Genomic DNA, 21529 nt, shown 5'->3' on the forward strand with positions numbered 1-21529 from the left:
TTACACAGCTGCATCTTGATTCTGGCGAATGGACAAGTCAGAAAATGGGATCACTATTCCTGTGGAAAGTTAGTTCCTCAGGGGTAAAAAATAATTTTAAAATACAACAGTACTTAAAAATCAGATTTGAGAGCATTTGGGGCCTCATGGAGCACCAATCTGGACGTCTCCACAGAGGAGGCACCTCGGTGGACCTGTGTCATTCCTTGGAGGTCATGGTCACGGTGATATTGCAGGGGATACTGGTGCAAGAGTTGCATTGGGCAAAGTCCAGCATGGTGCAATCCCTAGAAGAAAAAAATAAATCTGAGCTGGACCCTCATTTCCTTGGGTGCCTTACTGCCACATCCAGTCAGGCCAATGCCACAGGGGTTAGTGCTGGAAGGACACGGGGCACAGCAAGGAAATGGCAGAAGGAGACCCCCAAGTTGGAGCCGCATGTCACTCACCTCACCAGGCTGGCCCCGGCACACACAGCACGGGGAAAGTCCATCTCAGCCATCGACCCCACCCGCGCGCTGCCCGTGAGGGGACCCACGGGGCTCCATCTTCCCGCCTCAGCTCCAGCCGCACGGCCGCCCCCGAGCACCTGGGGCTTTCCACTGCAACACCTGGTGCGTTTGGGGCTAGCGCAGCCCCCTGGGCTAAGCCGAGCCGAGATGAAGCAGCCTGAGGCAGAGAAGCCCCACGGCTCCTTTCTTCCCCTCAGGCGGCCCCGCTGAGGGCGGCTCCGTCAGCTCCTTCCCCCCTCACGGGCTCCCTCAGCGGCCTCGGGCAGCGGCCGTCGGGCCGCTAGGGGGCGCTCGGCGGCCACGGGGCAGCGTCGCCCGGCGGTGCTCAGCCCCTGCCCCGGGTCCCGACAGCGCCGTCCCCTGCCCCGGGTCCCACCGCCGTCCCCTGGCCCGTGTCCCACCGCCGTCCCCTGGCCCGTATCCCACCGCCGTCCCCTGGCCCGTGTCCCACCGCTGTCCCCTGGCCCGTATCCCACCGCCTTCCCCTGGCCCGTGTCCCACCGCCGTCCCCTGGCCCGTATCCCACCGCCTTCCCCTGGCCCGTATCCCACCGCCGTCCCCTGGCCCGTGTCCCACTGCCCTCCCCTGCCCCGGGTCCCGACAGCGCCGTCCCCTGGCCCGTGTCCCACCGCCCTCCCCTGGCCCGTGTCCCATCACTGCCCCACCTGTTTGGTCACTGCCCCCACCTGCCCCATCCCCTGCCACCAGCTGCCCCGTCACCACCACTGCCCATAGCCCCCAAAGAGCAAAGAGCTCTTCTCGCGGCCAAGCTCTATTCATGTGTGAACTGACTGGGGAATGGACTCCCCACGATTTGGGTTTGGGGGCTGAGGGGCACCAGTCGTTCACCTGCTGGTCACCCCACAGCCCTGCTGCCCCAAACAAACGCCCTCTCCTTTCCAGCTGCATCACAAAACAATAAGCAGCCACTCAGTGGCTTTAGAAGAAACTCCCTGTTTCTCCTGGCCCATGGTGGAAGCCAGCAGCTGCCAAAGTTTAACCCTACAGTGCACTCCGGTAATTTCTCCACCTGCCCTTGGGATTTGTTTTGCTTGGCACAAAATCTGAGGGTGAGGAACTCCAGGGAGCACAACAGCATGCAAGATACCCAGTGTAGAATAGAAAAAAAATAAAAAGCCATTTAGATCATCATGCATCAGTATTTTATTTCAATTTTGCTTCATTTCAAAAATAATTAAGGGACACCATAAACAGCAGTAGGCACAAGTGGGGTTTGCAGTTTGAGTCTCTAAAGACCAGACCGCTCATGCCAGGTGCCATACAGGCACAGTCAAACAATTCTTGGCTTCAGGATGAATTTCTCATGAAAATTCAGGGCCCCAGTCTCACTCACTTGAAATCAGTATTAAAACTACAAGCAGATTGAAAGAAATCCAGATAAGGTAAAATGAGTGGGCTTCTTGACATTCCCTCCCTCCCCCAGAAGAACATTAGAAAAGATGCATCAAGAAAGAAGGTATTTCCTTTCCCTTTTACTTGGGAAAGCAAGGCAGGAGAAGACTAAAACACTAGTCCAAAGCTCTTAATGCAGTCCGTGGTTGCAGAAGGAAACTGTATTTCTCCATTGTCCTAGCTCAGTACTTGAACAGCTCACTGCCCACCTCTGTCCTCACCTGATCCAGCACAACCAGAAGCATCCTGGGAAATATGGCTGGAATACTGTAGGAGAGGAGGAACCGAGCACTGGAGCCCCTATGAGCTTATGAGCTGTTTGAGTCAGTTCTGGTCGCTGTAGTTCATTATTTCCTTAGTCTACCAAATCAGAACCACTTCCAGTTCAGACAAGCAGTCAAGATCATGCTAAAGAATTTAAAGCATTGAAAAAAAACATAAGATTGATTTTTCAGGAACACAGCAAGTGTCTGATCAGTTCAAGTCCTGCTTCAGACTGCAGTCAGGATTAGATGTTGTACTGAATTGCCCCCTCTGAATATCACAAACTACAGGACCTTGGCACAGCAACCCCCAAAGGGAGGATGGTCTTCTGTCTTGTGACGTTAATCATCATTGTAAGGGTTTATTGAAGAAGATGCCCGAGGGTCTACCTGCCGGTCTAGTTCTCGGGTGGTGCTCCAGGCTTCAGCGGTCATTTTCCGAAATTTCTGCAGGTAGAAAATGATGAAGATAACCAAGATACCCTGGAGGAAAAGGAGGATGAAGAGAGACACCTGAGAGAGGAGAGCCAGGCTGCAGTACCAGTGCTGGCACGTGGAGACAATCTCATCTTCTGTCAGGTAGGCGATGATCCGGCCCTCCAGGTGCGCCGGGGAGCTGCATCTCACATCCCTGTACAGGCTCCGGTTCTGCTGCCACTGGAGCCAGGAGCGCAAGTAGAGGATGTCACAGGTGCATTCCCAAGGGTTGCCCTGTAGGTAGACTACCTGGAGGCTCCTCAGGTTGTCAAAGAGCCCATTGGGAATAGAGGTGAGCCTGTTGGAACCGAGGTGGATGATTTCAGCCGAAGGACGGAAAGCAACGGGCAGGTTTTCTACAGTCAGGTCTTTCGACGAGCAGTCGGTAATGTTGGTGGTGCACTTGCACGGCACAGGGCATATGGGTGTCACGAGTGGGAGGAAGCCAAGGAGGGACAAGAGAATTCCACTCTTCATTTTCACCTGCAAACACTTCCCTGGTGAGACTGGATGAGGGGGAGGCCAGACAAGTAGACACCACACACCCTAGGACTGACACCACAGCCAAGGTCTTTTGTTGTTTTGTTCTGAGGATGAGTTTCTAAAGTTGGGTGGATTTGGTGTCCTTCACTGGAGACATGAGAACTCTGAAAAGAACAGAGTTAAAAGAGAGCAAATTCTTGATCTCTCACTATAGGAGAAGGAATTTTCACAGTCTTCCAACCCTGGATTTGAAGAGGGATATGAATACATGGCTACTGGAAGGTTTAGCTGCAGCCATCAAATACATTTTCACTAGTCTTCAGAAGTGTACAAGAGCTGCTTGTGTTTTCAGCATTATTGGAGTGCATTACCAGGGTAGCCAAGAAAATTTCTGTCAAGGAATCAAAAACTAGAATATGAAATTGCTCATGCCTTATCATAACTCTGGATTACATCTGTAAGCAAAGCTTTGTTCATGCAAACTGCAGGAGGAGATTCAGAAATAAATTTACTGTTACCATGAGTACAAAATAGCCTTTCCAGTCTTGAAAAGAATAAACTGTAAATTGGCTGCAGAGAGGGTGTAGACCACTGAGGATGGAGGCCAGTGGAGTTTTTTATGCTAGACCCTGCTCCAGCAGGTGAATAATCACCTGTGCTGGGAGACATGGGTCAACAAGCCTTTTTTATATTACAGTCTTGTGCCAGTGCTGTAACTTCTCCAGGAGAACAACTACACATACCTGCAACAAGGCAGCAATTTCTGTGCTTGACAAATTGTAATTTCAATCAATTAAAAACTAAAAAAAGAGCAGAAGGTAGCATTGTTGACTTACCAGAGTAGTTCAATCCTTGCTTTCTCGCTGGTTTTACAATACAAGAGAAAGGTCTCAAGGCAGTCCAGTCAGTGCAAGAGCGTGTGCATAGCTGCGTTCCCGGATAATCCCCTTGCAGCTGGCTGGCAAGATAAGGGTCAGGCTCATCCCAGGGACACCTCCCACATGAGGCCTTCCTACAAGTCTGCTGCATGTCACCGGAAGCTGAGGCTTCATTGAGCAAGTCTTCCAAGAAATGGGAGCTGACAACCGCTCACAAGAACACAGTTGCTGGGAGAGATGCTGCCAGTACTGGTAACTGTGATTCTGGGCCCACAGGCTCAGCCCAATAGAAACGTCACCATGTCTCAGTTGCATAACTCAAAATGCACTTCAGACTGGCAGGTGATATTACTGGTTTGTACCATACTCCCTGAGCACTGCCACCTTTAGGTTCCCATCTCATCAGGAAAACTTGGCAGAATGGTGACACCTAGCACTTTCTGGGTGCTGACCCTCAGGTTTCCCTTGAAGCAGTGACATAAAATCTACTTATTACTGAAAGATCTGCTGATAGAAATGATCTTCCAATCCATCCATCTTTCCAGAGAAACATTCTGCAGACACTTTCATCCTCTCATGATCATTATAGGGGTAAAATATAATTCTTGGCATTTCACTGTCCACATCAAAATGAAACTAGTTGTTTTCACAGGATGGCCAACAGACTCGGAAAGACAGTGCTCTGAGGAGCTGCTCTTCAGGCAGCCAAGGGAGCTCACAGCTCTCGACAAGCACAGTTACTGAGAAAGACTGACCACATGCTTTATTCAGAAGCTGCGTTACACAAATACTTGAACAGGTAAATCCAAGGGTCAGAATTACATTCAGGCAGAATCATGTCTTCTCATGGCCATCACATCTTCACAGACATTTCTCTGCCATCAGCCTGACCAGGCATACATTACACTCCTTAGCCTAAGGCCACCAGAACTAAGTTGTGAAACTGTTGCCCTATTGAACTCAACTCTGTTACCTTGTACTGTGGACATCCTAGAGAACAGAAATGATGAATGCCCTGAACGTGCTCATGTTAAGAGAACTGAGGGTGCAAAATATGGCAGAATGTGGCCCTAATCAAGGGAAATTTTTTATGCTCTAAAGAAAAAAATTAAACTTTAAATTTCTACAAAATTGGAGCAGATCATTCCAGTTGTTTCACTGTGGTGGCCAGAGTGGGAAAGAGATCTTAGGCAACAAACTAACCCCGTTTTTCCTGCAGGGCCTGCTTTCCACTTACGAGCAGCTCGACTACTGCAGGGTAAGTTTGTTCAGCAAACTTACCTCGTCTCATGCATTTGGCACCTTGTTTATTCACAGGCAGGTGTTCAGGCCAGGTGTGGCATGGAGCTGATCTGAGCCAGACCTGATGTAGCTCTGCATGCAGCACAGACTTGGCAATGCTCTCCTGACTACTTACAAACTGGATTTCCTGGGACTGGATCTTGGCCAGCTGACCATTGATGATTTAGACACCATTGCTAGGGGAAGCCTGCATATAGAAGAACCTTCAAGATCATCCTGCTAGCTTCTAGAATAAATGGGCCAGAAATCCCATGCAGGAAGCCTGCCTGAAGCGTGCTCTGACTGAATTAGATAAAAGGAGAAACAGGGTCAGTTTTGCTCTCTCCTGCCCATAGTGTATCACCAATGCTGCTCAAGGGGGCTGAAAATTAAACAGAAAGAGGCTGGATTGTTGAATGTATTTATTTCACTGATCAATTCAGGTAGTAAACATTAATAATAATAACAATAATCATTTAATAAAATGGATATGTTTTAAAAGGTTTTGTTTTCTTTGTTCACAATGACAAAATGTTCAAACAGAAATTTACAAAAAAATATAATTATAATAACCCAACAGATGGACAGGAACAAAGAGCCTAGGAATGGAGCAGGGGGTGAGGAAGGTGCATGGCAGGAGCAAGCCAGCATTAAAGCACAGTGGAGTTTGTGAGGAAGAGCAGGAAATGCCATTGCAGAGCACAAGGAGTGGAACCCCCTCCTTTGAGGGGAGGCATGCAAGGAGGCAGCAAGGACTGCACAGGCAGGACCAGCACAGCAGCGCACACAAGGAGTTCATGCCATGGATCCTGTCAGGCACAGGGGCCAAGATGTACCGACAGCCCCAGCTGCAGCTGGGATAGCTGTGGAGTGGGACACCATCCCTGCAGCCACTCACTCAGCAGGGCAAAGCTCGGCAGAGGCATGGGAATGTGCTGGGGGGTGCAGGGGATGGCATGTGAGGCTGTGGAGGGTTGCGTGAGGGGAGGTGTTAAATTACTTTCCTATCCACACTTCTCACTGCCAGAGCCACATGGCCAAGCTCCATGTGTTCAGGAGTCTCTTCTCCACTTACTGTAAGAACTGATGTCACAGTACAACACACTCCTTAAATATACAGATGTCACTTTCCAGGCCAGAATCTGAACCCCTGGTGTCCCCCAAAAATCAGTCTCTAATCCCTTTCCAAGCAGTCCCCAAACTCTGGAACTCTGAGCAGGGAATCTCCTGCACATGATTTCAGTGGTACCACCACCCCTCTATAGAAGCCATCTCTGGTGCCTCACTCCTGTGTGTTTTCTCCTAACTGCAACTTGAACCATCTTTGCCAGCTGGTAGCCAAAGGCTTCAGCTCTCTGTAGAGAACAGGCTTGTGACTCTTGACTTGATGTAGGAGCCACGTGCACTGAGCTGATGGAGACTTCCCCACATGGAGGGATGGGCAGATCCACCCTCAGCAACTCTGCCTGCCTGTGACCAGCGTACCCTGTGCTCTCACCAGCACACAGCACCTCTGTGCACAGCCCAGCATGAAAGTTGTCAGGTGCTGTCTGTCCATGCTAAAGGGAAAAGGTCTCCTTTATCTTCTAGGAATGAATGAAGAAGGAAAATCTCCAAGTGGACAGGGCTCATTTGCAACAAAACATCCTCCTCACCAAGATCAGTGTAAGAAAAGAGGGGACAGATACTTCAAGATGCTTCCTGTTATACTAGCACAGAAAGAGCTGAGAATTCAGCTGTCCATCTTTTTGGAAAACCTGGAGGAAGCGCCTGTTTCAGTCTACTCCACTGCTCAAGTAAGCACATCATGCAAAAAAAGGCCATGCTTCCTCTTAGGTGCCTTGGTCCTTCATGTTCTTGAAGTCAAGCTGAAGCCTTCTGCTCTCCCAGCACCTGGCACTGCCACTTATGAGCCCAAAATAGGGGAGCATGAAAAAAAAAAAATCAAACATTGTTGAACACTGGTCTTGCCCAGCTTGCACAGTTCTGTCAAAGGGCTTCCATCCTTACTTTGTCCTTCCACATGGTGCCAGGGTCTCTCCCCCGCCCCTACAGCCCATGCAGTGGCTAAGCAGAGGCTCTGTACAGTGAATAACTGGAACCAGCCAACCTACTCACCACCTGGACAAACCCTGACCAGGACTCTAAAGCCCCATGGAGGAATCAGACAAATGCAGTGCCTAGTAACAGAATCTAGGGCCTGGCTATTCCTGGCCAACACTGTGCTTCCTACCCAGGGAGATCTACTGGGGAGAGCCAGAGATGGAGGAGCAGATACAAAAGGGGAAAGGGGTCAGAGGAATCAGCCAAGGAGCAGAAGGGCCCAGCCCATGGTTGCACTCCCTGGAGTCAGAAGGAAGAGCCAAGTGTCTCTCCCTCCAACAGCCCTGACTCCTGTGAGCATGGCAGTGTTGCTGGAGAGCCCTGCCCTGTCAGGCATATCACACTGCAGGGCTCTGCTCTGGCTGGACTCAAGTTAAAAATACTGCAGGAAGCAAGAACAGGACAGGAGCTGCTGCCCAAAGAGTGCTTTTATCTCTGCCCAGCAGACCCACCAGCCTTCCCAGCACTAGGACAGGAAGAGCCAAGGAATAAGGAGGGGGAGAAGGGCTGAGTGCCCAGGGGAAGGGCAGGGGAGCAAGAGCCAAGCCTGCTGGGCTGTCCTCAGCCCCATGCAGTGACAGTCCTGCACCTGCCAGGCTGACCCAACACCTGCCCACACAGGCTGCCTGCAGATCTCGGGTACAGGCCCACAAAAACTGCCCCTTTCCCCAGGAGAAGCTCGGAGCCAGCAATGTGCTCGTGGGACTGCAAAGCCCGGGGGCAGGGGACAGGTCTGCATTTGGGGTTAGATTTCAGCCCTAGTGTTTCTACCCCCTCCAAAGCAGTCTTGGCCAAGCACTCTAAATGCCACAGTGCTTTTCAGAGCAGACACTGAAGACACACTGCAGCTGACAACCAGAGCTGAACCATGAAACACCCTTGGGGCTCCTCTACCAATGCCTCCAGCCCCCTGTGGAAGGAAACCATGGCAGGGAAGGTGCTCACTCCCATCACCTCCTTGCAGGCAATAGTCAACAACTCAGCCTCTCTGCCAGAAAGATGTAACTGAGAGCAGTTTTCTTCTAACCAACCTCGAGGCACTCAGTCTCTTGCTGCTCAGTGCAAACATCCTGAAGTTTTCTTGATAGGAAGAACAAAACCAACCAACTAAACAAAAAACCCATAAAAACCTGGACAGGATACCAGGCAGTCATCAGGACTCCTGAGCACGTCAGTGCACAGAGAAACCGCCAGCCCCATTTCTCTGGGCCAGCACTGTCCCCAGGCTGAGAAGCCCGAGCAGCGCAGGTCAAATTCACAGGAGGGTATGGCTGCCTTTACAATGCTCATGCTGGCCCCAGACAAGGGAAACAGGGATGGGGGCACAGCACCTCAGTTGGGAGTAAACACCTACGTGCATTGACACAGATACTGTTTAAGTTCGTACACCAGAGAAACCAGGACTTTAAATACCAGAGCATTCCCGAACAAGAGTACATAGGAAAGGGGGACCTTTTTCTTTTCTCTTTTTTAGGATGCCTTAGAGACTTCCCAGGCTAGTTTCTTTAAAAAAAAAAAAAAAAAAAAGAAATTAAAGAATAATTATTACAAAAGAAATACACATCAGTAAACTGTTAAGTGAACAGCCTTCTCCACAATCCAGCTGGTCGAAAAGCCAGCACTGCTGCTAATAAATTAGAGGGTGCGGGTGCAGCTCTTGCCCACAAGTCTCAAAACAACAGGAAACGTTCTTCTAAATGTTCACAGCTCTTGCCAGGTCTCAGATGGTCACTGGGGGATTCCCTCTGCCCTCCGGGTACCTGCCTCTCACTGATCCTGCATCTGCTGCTGCATCTTCTGCAGCATCTCTTGCATCCGCCGTAACTGCAGGAGACACAGAAGAGAGAGTCAGAAAGGGACCAGGGGATACACACTGGGGCAGCTCCTTGGAGCTGACAAGGGAATCTCTCAGAGAGTATTAACTCCTGCCTGAGCACAGAAGCACCTGTGTCTGGGGTGGAATGGAGCTATGTTTCCCTGACAGAGGAAGCCACAGGTTTCACACCCTGTCCTCCACCCCAGGAGCCCACAATAGTGGGACACAGGAGCGGGAAGCCTCAGGACTGCCTCTATGGGGCAACCCTGGAGAAACTCCTTGGATTCCAGCTCTAACACCCAGGAGGCACAGGCAGAAATGGTACTCACCTCCTCATCCTTCATCTTTATCAGCTTCTCTGTCTCAGTGTCCGGTGTTGGGAGAGGCAGGATAGGAATGGGGCTTTCTATCCTGTTGTCCTGAGTCAGCTTACTAGAGAAATGGAGAGAGGGGGGAAGAGCAGTCAGTCATGGTTCAGGATGGCTGGCTTTGGTGTCACCACACAATGACTGTCACTCCCCATGGCAGACCCACCAGCAGTGCTGCATCAAACACCCAACCAGGTGGAGGGGCCATGGGACAATCCAGTTCAGAGCTGTGGCATGCCCTTGGATGGAGAATGAGACCTCCTGTTCAGGAGGTGGGAGGCATGAGACAGGTACAGCACAGCAGCATTGCTCTGAGGGCTGGGGTGCCCATGACTGCAGGTAGGGGACACAGGAAGGAGGCGATTTTCTTCCAAAAAACAAGAGCTCTCAGTAAATGAGGAAGGAACGTTAGTAGCCAAAGAAGTCAGGGCTGAAACTGGAACTACAAAATGCTCCTTGCAGGTGTTCACCACTTGGAGTCACCATTGGCTCATTACTGAGACAATTCCAGCCTTGGAGTTTAGGGTCTCCTACCAAAACGACTCTCTAGAAATGGCCCTGTGCTGGTTTTATGAAACTTGTTCACTGGCAAGGAACTAATCATGGCGTGAGAAACAGCACCAAGCTGAAGCTTTCTCTAAGCTTAGCAACCACTTTTTCACTGTGCTCTTCTTTTAATAGACACACAGCCCCACTTAAATAGCAGCTGTGACACTGCTCACCCAGCTCTAGCATTTAACATAGTTATTTTGGGACTCCATATACTTGCTGCTGAAAAAAACAGGCTTGTCTGCTATGCAAAAGTACTCGGACACACTGTGTGTCAGGAGAATGTGCCAACCTGCACGTCAGCACACATGCAGGACTGCTCCTTGCTGAAGCACAGCCATTCTGCCCTGCAATGTGGCAGCACAGAGCTACCCAGCCAGGGCTGGCAGGAAGTGAACGGAATGGTTCACAACAGAGGAGCCAAATCCTACCAAACCCAAATTTTTTCACCAGTATCTCAGTCATGGAAGGGAGAAGGAAAAATAGAGGTCTCAAATGAGAAGCCTGTGAGTGTTCTCTCCTCTGTTTTCTGATCATTCTAACTAAAACCACAGCGCATCAAATGCAAAGGGAAGACAATGCAGAGAAGTCTTTGGAGATGTGTTGTCTTACTAATTGCCTGGGCCCTGTTGTCTGAGAAACAGCAGCATCCCAAGGGCCATGCTGTTATTTAGACATAACTGCAGACCACAGAATGCATTCCTCTTTGGCAGTGCACACAGCTATCACCCACCAGAGAGATGGTTCATCCCATTTTATTAGGCTGGATATATTTAATCCACTGCTACAAGCAGCTCTTCAAAAGAATCTCCAGGCCTAATTCTCTATGTCTGCATGGGGAATCCTCAGACTGGAATGTGGATTCTCAAAAGCATTCCCACCTTGGGTCCAGGCTGTGGGAAACATGCTTGGATTTGCTATTTTAGTTCCCAGTGCCATTCCTGAGGCTGCAGCCCAGCAAGTCCCCAGCAGATCCACAGCCTCCTGACCAATGAGCTGTTGTGAGAGCAATCCCAGCTCCACAGAGTGAGAGACCCCTTCCACCAGAGGTGGGGACCCACCTGGTCATTTGCTGGATGCACTGAGCTCGATAGTTCTCATAGTGGACATCACAAGTGACATCCTTCAGGTCGTGCATGTGTGTCCGGATCAGCATGTTCCGCAGCTTCACAAAGTCGCAGTGTGCCTGGTTTTCCACTGGAAGCAGCAACAGGAGAGTGCTTGGGTATCACACCTCACCACGCCTCTCCAGGGAGCCCCTTCTCAGCTCCTGGACACCCAGACTGGACTAAAACCCCACCTCAGGGCTCCTTCCTCATCCACCCCTGCCACTGCCCTGGCACAGGCCTTGATGGTGCTCTGCACTTCTCAACACTGAGGCCAGGCTGCCGAAGGCACTGTGTTCCCAGGACTTTATCTGTGTAAAAGGATTCATTAAGCACATGCAGCAGAGCCCTGAGAGAGGATCCCATGTATATCGGATGTCACTGTTATAACCACAGTGAGCACAGCTGGTGCTGGAGGTAAATCGCTTGTCTCATCAGAATTTAGGACTTATCAAAAGGCCCCTGTAGACAAAATCAGCTCCTGAGGGGCAAAGCCAAAAGCAGGCAATGGAGAGCTGAGCTGCTGCTGCCATGGAGAGCCTGGCTCCAGACAGCGCTGTGGGAAGCACTGTGCTGCCGTGATGATCTCCATTTGCCTCTCTGCAGGGCTGGGGAAAACCAGCTGTATCAGGCACAGGGATTCACAAAGTTGATCCTACTGCCAAATGCCAGCATCCCGACAGGCACAGCCCCCTCTGGAGCCATCAAGGGTGCAGAGCCAACAGCTGGGCAGCCCAAGCAGCCAGCACCAGCCCATGAGTACAAACACAAGCTTTTGGGATCTAAAGCTGCAAGGTCTTAAAGCAGCAAACCAGCAAGGGCAAATCAGCAACAGCAGCAAAAGCCATTCCAGGGTTATTCTGCCTAAGGGCTTTAAGACATTTCTCCCTTTAGAAAGGAAGAAAGTTGGAGACAAACATTGTACATCAGCACAGCCTCCAGCCCAGCAATTCCAGCACTTACAGGAGCAGCAGCAGAAGAGGGAGTGCACAAGGGTTTATGATTGTTTGGCTGAGGCCAACAGCTTCTCCCCAGAAAATAAATGGGCAATGCCCAGCCTCCCCTGCTTAATAAGAAGCCATGTCCTACTGCACATTAAAACTCAGGCATTCTTCCATTCACACTGGAATCTCTCTTCCTCAGCCTGCAGTGGGAGGGTTATTGATATACTCCCAGTAACAGACCTCCTGAACCAGTCCCGGTGCCTCTGTCTCTACCCTATCTTGTCCCCTGCCATGTGCCAAATGTGGCACAGACAGTCCCAGCTCTTCCCTGCCATCCTTGTTGGAAATGCCTGTCTGTCCTTGTCCCATGCCTGCCTGCCCCTCCTCACAGTGCTCCCAGGCTCCATGCTTACCTTCCACAATGCCCCAGGGGTAGAGCCGTCCACGGACCCGCTGGCCTTTCGCCTCCACCACAGTGTTACTGCCGATGACAGCAAAGGGAGCACTCTCCTGGAATGAGAGGCACCGCTGAGCCCAGCTCAGCCCAGCCTGCCCATGGATCCCTTCTCCGGGAGCCAAGCTCAGGCACAGCAGAACAGCAGGAGGAAGGTGCTGGTAGGAAAGGCACAGGGACATCCACACGTGCCACAGAGCAGGGCACCACAACCCAGTTGCAGAGAAAAGCCTAAGGCACTGGGATCTACAGGCAGCGTAGGTCCCAGCCTGACCTCAGCTGTCCTGAGGGAAGCTGTGTCTCTGTAAGATGCCTGCATCCCTTTACTAAGGGGAAGATCTACAAGGAAGCCAGAGCAAAGAGGCTGGGACACCAAGCAATTGGGACAATGTAGGCCAAGAGCAGGAATGTACAGGCTGTGTTCTGCTCTGCTCTGCTCAGAAGGGAGTCAAAGCCCAATGCCCCCCTCTGACAGGAGAAACAAGGCTGTACTGCATGCATACACAGGCTTGGGAGGCAGTCAGGACTGGGCTGCTAGGCCTCCAGATATGCCTGTATGATCATGTTGTGTCCCCCAATGCAACTAATGTGTCACAGTGGTGCCTAATCACTCACAAATCTCTCCTCCTTGCTGATGGCATCACTCAGAAACAGGTGCTCAGAACTGCTGTCCAACCCAGCTTTCATCTTAAACACACAAGCTGGGGCAGGTGGAGGAAAGACTGACACTGCCTGGAGGGAGAGCAGAAGGGCCATGTGTTCATGCCACACTTCACTTCATGGCACCAGCAAGGACAACAGCACCTTCTCCAGGCCATCTACCACATGAGCCAAGCCTGCTCCCTGGGTAGCAGTAGCACAGGCCTTCAGCACAAGCAGGGCAGCTCTGGGTCGTTCTGGACTGACCCACATACCCATGAGCCTGACATCACAGATCCTGCTGAGCAGATTCCTTACCTTCAGCTCTCTGTCTTGCTGCTTGAACTCCTCGTCTTCATCAGAGTCACACTCAGGAAACTGGTACACTTTAATGCCAAATTTGTCGATCTCTTCCCGGATCTGTGTCCATGCAAGACAAAACCAAAAGGATGTAAAACGGAACAATACAGAAATACTGGGTTTATTCTGTTTGTGCTACCATGGTTTGCTATAGTCTACAGATGGCAAAAGGATTCGATGTTTCTTCTAGAGTCAGCCTCTCTGCTGACTTCCCTTCTCACAGCAGAGCACGGCTGCAACTGTATGTGCAGAATATATATATATATATATATATACACACAAACACACTGCACAGACACATAAATACATATATATCTATCTCCCCTCACTCCTCAGCCCATCCCTGCCACTACATCAGGTATAACTGTAGAGAAAGAGCATCTCACCCTCTCTTTTAGCTTCCGGATCTCGGAGGGGATCAGGCAGTCGGCTTTGGCAATCAGGGGCACAATGTTGACCTTCTCGTGCAGAGCCTTCATGAACTCAACATCCACAGGCCTCAGCCTGCAGCAGGGATGAGGGACACTGTTAGCAAAGACACACTGGGCAGCTCTCCCTCCAGCCTCTCTCACCCACCCAGCACAAAGGGAAAGGGACAGCCCTGTCACAAGAGCCTGCAGCAGCACTGGGACAGCCCTCAGCTAGGGCCATACCCTCAGGAAAGCTGTGTCCAGTTTTAGCTGCTGAGTGTCTCATTCAGACACAAGCTGGGTATTTGCTCCCTTGCAGGCCAAACACTGCCCAGGCCACAGCCTGGGGTCTCCCTCCAGCTGTCCTGGCAGCCAACACAGCCCCTTCAGCTGCTCCAGGCTAGGCTGACACATGAGCCAGCAAGGGGCAGGGACTGAAGGCAGCTTAAAACTCCCTTTCCTACACATCAGTCTGGCTTAGCTAGATAGGAACATACAAGTCTGAGTGACATTATTTCTCCTGATTTTCAAATCAGGCTGTAAGGCCTGAGGGAGATCTGCTCTGCCTGTTCACAGGCAGTCTGTCCTGCCAGTGATGGGAAGGGGGTGCTGTGATGCTTAGCAGAGGGAGAACATCCAGACAGCTCCTCTCCTGTGCCAACAGCCCTGGCAGTGTACAAGCTGCTACAGGGCAATCCTGGGGCACAAGGGTCTTCCCTCTGGACTGAGTCATGCCCCAGGCCTGGAGTGTGGGCTCTCACCCGTGCCCAAAGGGAGAGATGAAGTAGAGGCAGCAATGCACTCTGTTGTCCTGGATGTTCTTCCGGTTTAGGCCACTCTCATCACGGAAATACTGTTCAAACTGCTGGTCAATGTAGTCAGTGATGGGCTTCCAGCTGGGAAGGGCAATTCAACCAAAACAAAATCATCAGTAGTGTCTCCTGTCTCCTAATGACTGTGAAGTCAAGGACAAAAAGGAAGGCAGCAGTGCCCTGCTCACCATTCAGTGTTGTTAACAGCATCTCCAAAGCCTGGTGTGTCCACTATGGTCAGCTTCAGCTTGACACCTTTCTCCTCAATGTCCACTGTGTGCTTGATGATCTCCACTGTCTGGTTGATCCTCTCTTTGAACAGGAGCACATGAATTAAAGCCAGGCAGTAATGCTGGGGGATCTCCACTGCACCCATGACCAGCCAGCTCCCCCTTATCACTGACACAGGGAGTAGCACAGGTTTGAAAAACCCCAGATCATGCTCTAAGGAGCTTCAAGGGGGTGGTACTGCAGGAGGCCAGCAGACAGACTCCAAGAAGATACACAAATCACTGAAGTGCCAGTAGCCCAGCCGTTCTGAACATTTTGTCCGGTCACTGGGGAAGGGGAATTCCTATCACACTCCAGCATCCAAGAACAAAAGACAAATCTCAATATCCCATCCCAAAGGGCTAGTGCTGCTCTGCAGCCTCATCTTCCCTTCAAAGGGCAGAAGAGACCTACACCCAAACCCTTTTTGTTCAATACTAGTGCCTTTGCAGACACAAAGGAGAGCAGAGACACAAACAAGAGGGCTGGGTTCCAGCCAAGCTCATAGCTGCTGCTGAAGCAAGAAACCAAAGTACTAGTCCTTAGGACAGTCCCATTCACCCCGCTTTGCCCCCAACTTACCCTCTGCATTGAGGAGCTTTCTGTCTTTGTAGAGGTCTGTCAGGAACAGGCTATTCACCAGCGTGGATTTGCCCAGACCCGACTCTCCTAATTGACAGAGCACAAAGGAGAGGAGGAAAAAGCAAGCAACATGACCCACTAATTGACTTACAAATGAAACTCTGAACAAGGCTTTGAATCCTGAGCCAGAGGAAGCAAGAGAGATGAGCTGTCAGGAGCTGTTTATTGGCACTACATTTTTCCAGCAGTGGAAAGATTTTTGCTGCAAGATGTCTAAATCCTTGTACAATGCTATCTCCCGGCTCCCCCATTCTCCCTCTCTTTCCCTTGGTCCTTGTTTGGCCCTGCCTTTACCACCCGGGGTGGTCACTGTTGAAGGTAAAGTTTGCTCAAGAGGATTACAAGGGGTAAGGAGGGGCCTATTCCTCCTGGGAGAACTGCCACAGGCTGGGGAGCAAAGCAAGGCCTGACACAAGGACCAGAACAGAGTGAGGAGAGGATCCAGGCGCTATGGAAGCACCTGAGGGAAGTGAGGAGAGCTGGTTCCCTCCACGTATCCACCATGTGGCCCAGACACCTTCATTCACGGGCAGCCTCACCTGCAACCATCAGGGTGAAGTCGAAACCCTTCTTCACAGATTTCCGGTGGACCTGGTTCGGCAGAGTGGCAAAGCCCACGTACTGCTTCTCATGGTCCTGCAGGGCAGAGGTGGATGGCAGCAGGTCAGGGTGTGCCACCCCTTCTGCTTGAGCCTCACACAGTGATAGGGAGTTGGACTCAAAAAGCCCCTGGAGCAGAGCCAAGCACTGGAGGAGAGGCCGGTCCCTGCCCTAGCAGCAGTGCAGGGCGAGGCATACACCTCCTCTGGGCTCAGGGACTTGGCCCTTCCCACAGGTGTGCACAAAGGGACATCTCCCAGCAACAGCCCTGCTTGGCTGCTCTCCCAGCAGCTTCCCAGCACAGAGAACACAAGGGAAAAGGCACATCCCACCAATCCCACCAGAAAGCACATCCAGGGCTGCTGCTGACAGACAACCTTCTTAACTCTTTGCTTCTTCTGCACAGTCACAGGCTCCCTTCACAACAGGGTCACCAAATGCCACCTCTCCCCAGGTCATTTCCACACCCCTCCCTCCAGAGGCACGTGCGCTACATGATGGAGAGCTCTGTAATTAGCACCCTGGGGCTCGCACTGTCCTGAGCCATGTCTAGAGAAAGGTACAGTGGCTCAGCTTCTGCTTGACCTGAGAGGGGATTATTTCTTGCTGTGTCACAGCCACTCCTGGCTGAATAAGAGGAAATCCTGAGTAATCTCTTGTGTTATTTCTGAAGAGACCAAAGTTCAAGGAGCATGGGAAGTGGAAGGATGTGGAAATACTGATAATAGAACTAAGATGATTTTGGTGAGGGTATTACATTTAGTATTACTGGAGTGTTACCTACCGCCCAACCACCTCCCCAGACACAGCCTCTTGTCATTGAGCATTCTCTGATAGCACAAAATCCACAGGCACCCCACAAGCATGGCACATGCTCTGTACAAGCAACAAATGCCTGAGCTAGAGACATGATAGAGTTTGCTTTTCAGCATGGCTGGATATCATCATACCACTGGGATTCACACCACAGACATATCCATGGAGCCAGGAGTTCCTCAAAATTGGCCCTAGCTCCTATTCCATGGATGTCTTCAAGCACACGACTCTCCTCATCCATTCTCCAGGCACAGTAGGGAACACCTCTGTTTATAAGTTTAACTATCTCCATTCCTGAGCCACACACTCAAAGAAATACAAAGTATGATCCAGGGTGTCGAGCTTAGGGCAGTGCTGACTTGCACCTATTTCCACACTGCAGGTGGGCAAGGTTGCTCCCAAGCAGGTCTCTACAGTTACTAGTCCACCTGTGTGAGAATCCCTGGGCATCCTCAGTCAGACTGCGAAGTTCCAGCGGGGACATTGAGCAGGGAAGACAGAGAGTCTCCTCCTCCCAATTTATGGCTGCTCTGGAGCTGCCCACTGAGATGGAAGAGATGTGGCTGACGGCCATTGTGGCCCAAGGATTCTGTTCTTTAGCACTGTCACTACCTTCCAGCCACTGAGGTTTGGTTTGGGTCTGAAACTTGGTTATTTTAGCCCTGAGTGACTGTTGGTTCTGATCTCCCTCACCTCCCATAGCTGAAGCAATGTTGTTTCACCACCCCACAGTCCAGAAAGGCAGGAAGAGACAGAGAAAATGAAATTAGAGAAATGGGAAGAATTAGAGAGTGCCCAAAGTGCTCCACTGGCAACTGGAATGACTGATCTAAAAGGCAGTGACATTCCAGGCAGCAGCGCATCGAGCAGCGGCGAGACCCCCGGGTGATAAGTGGCAGCAAAGCAATGCCTGCCTGGGGGACACCACAAACTGCCACCCCAAGGGCTCAGTAAAGGGCAATGAGGTGTGCAAAGCAGAGTGAGAAACGTGATAATGGCAAGGTCACAAAAACAAGGAAGAAAAGACTGCTTCCAGCCTCTGTCCCTCAGTACCAGAGCTGTCTCCCAGCTGCTTCACTTCCTGGTAAAACACATCCATGAGCACAGCCAAAGTGGACACATAACAGCCAACAACTCACAGTAAAATGTCCAGTGTTTCCCAGCAAGCATCACAAAACATACAGCATACTTCGCTTTTGTGCTTCTCCTGCCCTGATCTTTATCAGACTTTGGAAAGAGAAGGATCACCTGCTCTCTCCAGTGACTTGACGTGTGAAATAGTACTAGTAATGTGCTAATGAAACCATAGCTGATGCGTGGGGTGTGTTTCTCTTGTTTTGTTTGGTTTTTAACCTAGATGACTAAGGGCTGACAGTGGAGACACTGGGGAGCTGTGCTCTGGTGCAACTCCACTTACTTCTGCCAGGTGTAACTGGCTGAACCTGATCTCTCATTTCTGCTCAGCCCAACCAAGAGAGCGTGGATTTGCTGTACCTCTGGTTGCCTCCCCACAGCTCCATGGAATCACAATATCCAAAATGAGCAAATCCCAGCTGGTGCAGGACACTGCCCTTTACCCATGACTCATGCAGTCATTTCCCTCGCAGAAAGGAAGGTCAGTGCTGAGTGCAATACCAACAGAAGAGCTTCCCTTGCTATGGGAGGCAGCCAGACCTGTGAGGGGAAAATCCCTGTCCCCAGCCATGTCTCCCTCTGACCAGCCATGGACACACTGCAGAGCCCTGTCAAGGGTGAAGGCAAGAGATGCAAGTGGTACTTGTGAGGAGGGATCCCCTTCTTATAAGAGCCCTCTCTCAGGAACGGCAGCGTGGTCTCTGCACCAGCCTTGATTCATGGTTCTTCACGTTTGCTTTGAGACGGTCAGCGCGTGCCCCTATCCCAGCCATATTTGGGCACTATGACAGGCACGTACCACCACCTTTGCCAACATGGCAACATCAACATGGCCCTTAAGGGGCCCAAGTAGCCTCTTGAGCCTGGTGTGTGCCTTGCTCAAAGCTCTATACCACTCACCACCTCCAGGTACTATCTGGAGAGCAACCGTGCATGGAGTGGAGAGGCCTGGGAGGGCTATTGACAGAGACAGGCGGCTTTCTGGGTTATGAAAAGCTAAAATCCATTAATTAAATGAGAGGCTTGAATGGAAGGAGTTCCTAAATGTATCACAGCCCCCTCCCCATGCTCTTGACCCTCACAAGCCAGGTCCCATCAGGCTGACAAAAGCTGGGACAGCTGGTTCCTGCACTGCGCTTCCCTTGCCAGCTCCAGCTGTCGAGAAAGGGCCTCAGCCAGCCAAGCCAGCGGCACTCTGGCACAAGGAGCCCCTCTCCCACCGCCTGCTCCATGCTGTTGCCTTTGTTCCCACTGGCATCCCGCTACCACGTGCCTGGGAACATGCCCTACACACCACCACTGAGGCCACCAAGAGCTGTGGCCAATCTTTGGGACCCTGTCACAAACCAAAGCACCCCAGGCCAAGCAAAACACACCCGTACTCTCCTTTGGCACATGCTTGCTGGTTCACCAGACATTACAGCAACATGTCACATCCTCACATCCCCTAATACCCAGCTGAGGCAGCCAGGGCTCCCTGGCAGCCAGTGTTCTCCCTGGGAGTTCAAGCCAAGCAACAAAGCCCTGGGTGGGTTCAAGCCCTGTTCCTGCTGGGGGCGTAGAAACATTCAGGATCTGTTGCACAGAGAAGCTGTCCTGGTATTGAGGCATTCACAGGGCTGTCTGTACCTCCAAGACAGAGTACAGCCTCCATCACTGCTGTCCTTCCCAATTCTCTCCTCACATCTCCGGTGGATGTGCTGTTTAAACCAACCCAGATCTCACGTGACTTCATCATTCATCCTGGGGATAAAAGGGGCCTTACTGCGTATATTCAAAAGGGCTAAAATTAAACATCATAAGACCAAAGTAAATTTGAAGAATAGTCCCTATCGAGGTTTGGAGCAAACCCCAGAAATGATGGAGCTGTGCTAGGACCCTGGCGCCTCTGCTTCTTCAGGGGGAAGGGGCCCTCTCGGTGTCACAGCATTCAGCACAAGCCACCCAGCTCTCTCCCAGGCAGCCCTTCCTCCAGCCTTTCCCCTGCGGCCAGGCACGGCCGGCCGCCACATCCGCGTCTGCACGAACCAGCACAGCCCAGCCCTGGAGGAGAGGCAGACCCTTTGCTTCCTTTCATTGCAGAAAGCTGCATAAATTCATAACATAAACAGCCCCCGAGGCATCTGCCACGGACATCTGCTCCTCGGGCCTGGGGCTGAGCACAGGAGTATCGGCAAAACCACTCGCCCACCAGCATTTGCTGAAGGAACCCGGCCAGCAAAGCACAGCATTAACACATTGTTAATTAACACAAATCGGACTGCGTGTGGGCACACATAGCGCTGACTCCTGCCCTGAGCCCCCCCAAGCCCGCACACGCCATTCAGCCAGGGAATCACTGCATCGCATAACCGCACAAAAGCGTCGCGCATCTCGCAGCTGCCCAGCGCGCCTCTCGGCCCTGCGCCCGCGGGGGCTGCTCCCCTCCTTTCTGTGCCCGCCGTCCCTCCCTTACCGGCGTCTTTCCGCTCCTCTGCTCCTCAGAGGTCTCATCTTGTGCTGCGCGCGTCTTCTCGGGCACCATCCTCCCCCCTCCTGTCCCCGCTGCTCCCCGGCTCGCGCAGTGCTATAAATACATCCCTGTACCTTCAGCTTGCCTGGGTGGCTTCGCTGTGCCTGCGTCCGGGGAGACAGCAGCCGCTCCACTAACCGCTCCTGAATAATGATCGAATCCATAACCGCGGCTGGCAGGACGGACGGACAGCCACCGCGGGCCAAAGCAAAAAACCCCAACCCATGTGTTCCCTCCCAGCCTTCGCTAAATCCATGCGGCAGCCCCCCCGCCTACGCGTGCACACACACGCAGGGCTGGCTCGGCTCGCCTCGGTGCCGAGGCGAGGCGAGGAGGAGAGGCGAGGAGAGGCGAGGAAAGGCGAGCAGGCTCCCAGGCAGCTGCCCGGGATTTCCTGCCTCCGCCTGTGCCGCGGGAGGAGCCTGCCAGCGAGGACAGGACAAAGGCCACGGCGGCCGCAGGCCAGAGGCGATGTCTCTCGCCCCGCCAGTGTCCCGCGGAGAGGCTGTGCACGTACCGGATGCTGTCCCTGCCATAAGTCTGACTCCGCGTGACAGATGGGCCTATTCAGCTGAAGGATTTCTTATATATCCTGCCTGACGCAGCCGAGACAAAGGTTTGCTGGAGGAAACCTGCTCTCAGCAAAAATGTGCTGCTTCTGGCTGTGCGGGTGAAGGTCTCAAGGGT

At 51.9% G+C, this 21529-nt stretch overlaps 2 protein-coding genes across 2 annotated transcripts; both read right to left on the reverse strand.

Moving 5' to 3' along the window:
- Positions 1-2530: 2530 nt before the first annotated feature.
- GP1BB (glycoprotein Ib platelet subunit beta) lies at positions 2531-3142 on the reverse strand (the record flags this gene model as incomplete). The annotated part of the gene is made up of 1 exon (XM_082293420.1): positions 2531-3142. The coding sequence occupies one exon, from the start codon at positions 3140-3142 to the stop codon at positions 2531-2533; it is 612 nt and encodes a 203-aa protein (XP_082149546.1).
- Positions 3143-5910: 2768 nt separating this feature from the next.
- SEPTIN5 (septin 5) lies at positions 5911-20918 on the reverse strand. The gene is made up of 11 exons (XM_082293710.1): positions 20786-20918; positions 16320-16416; positions 15721-15807; positions 15057-15180; positions 14818-14952; positions 14033-14150; positions 13605-13706; positions 12607-12703; positions 11205-11340; positions 9556-9658; positions 5911-9234 (listed from the first exon to the last, which is right to left on the reverse strand). The coding sequence occupies exons 1-11, from the start codon at positions 20852-20854 to the stop codon at positions 9178-9180; spliced, it is 1125 nt and encodes a 374-aa protein (XP_082149836.1). The 5' UTR covers positions 20855-20918; the 3' UTR covers positions 5911-9177.
- Positions 20919-21529: the final 611 nt, after the last annotated feature.

This window comes from Coloeus monedula, assembly GCF_965178545.1.
Source record: "Coloeus monedula genome assembly, chromosome: 18".
NCBI classification, from domain to species: domain Eukaryota; kingdom Metazoa; phylum Chordata; class Aves; order Passeriformes; family Corvidae; genus Coloeus; species Coloeus monedula.

Bases quoted from the DNA above. Each gene is read 5' to 3' on its own strand.
- SEPTIN5 (XM_082293710.1), bottom strand. From the start codon at position 20,854: ATGGTGCCCGAGAAGACGCGCGCAGCACAAGATGAGACCTCTGAGGAG. The intron at 15,808-16,319 runs GTGAGGCTGCCC...TCTGTCAATTAG, and splicing joins CTTCACCCTGATGGTTGCAG to GAGAGTCGGGTCTGGGCAAA. The intron at 14,151-14,817 runs GTGAGAGCCCAC...TCCCTGCTGCAG, and splicing joins ATCTCTCCCTTTGGGCACGG to GCTGAGGCCTGTGGATGTTG.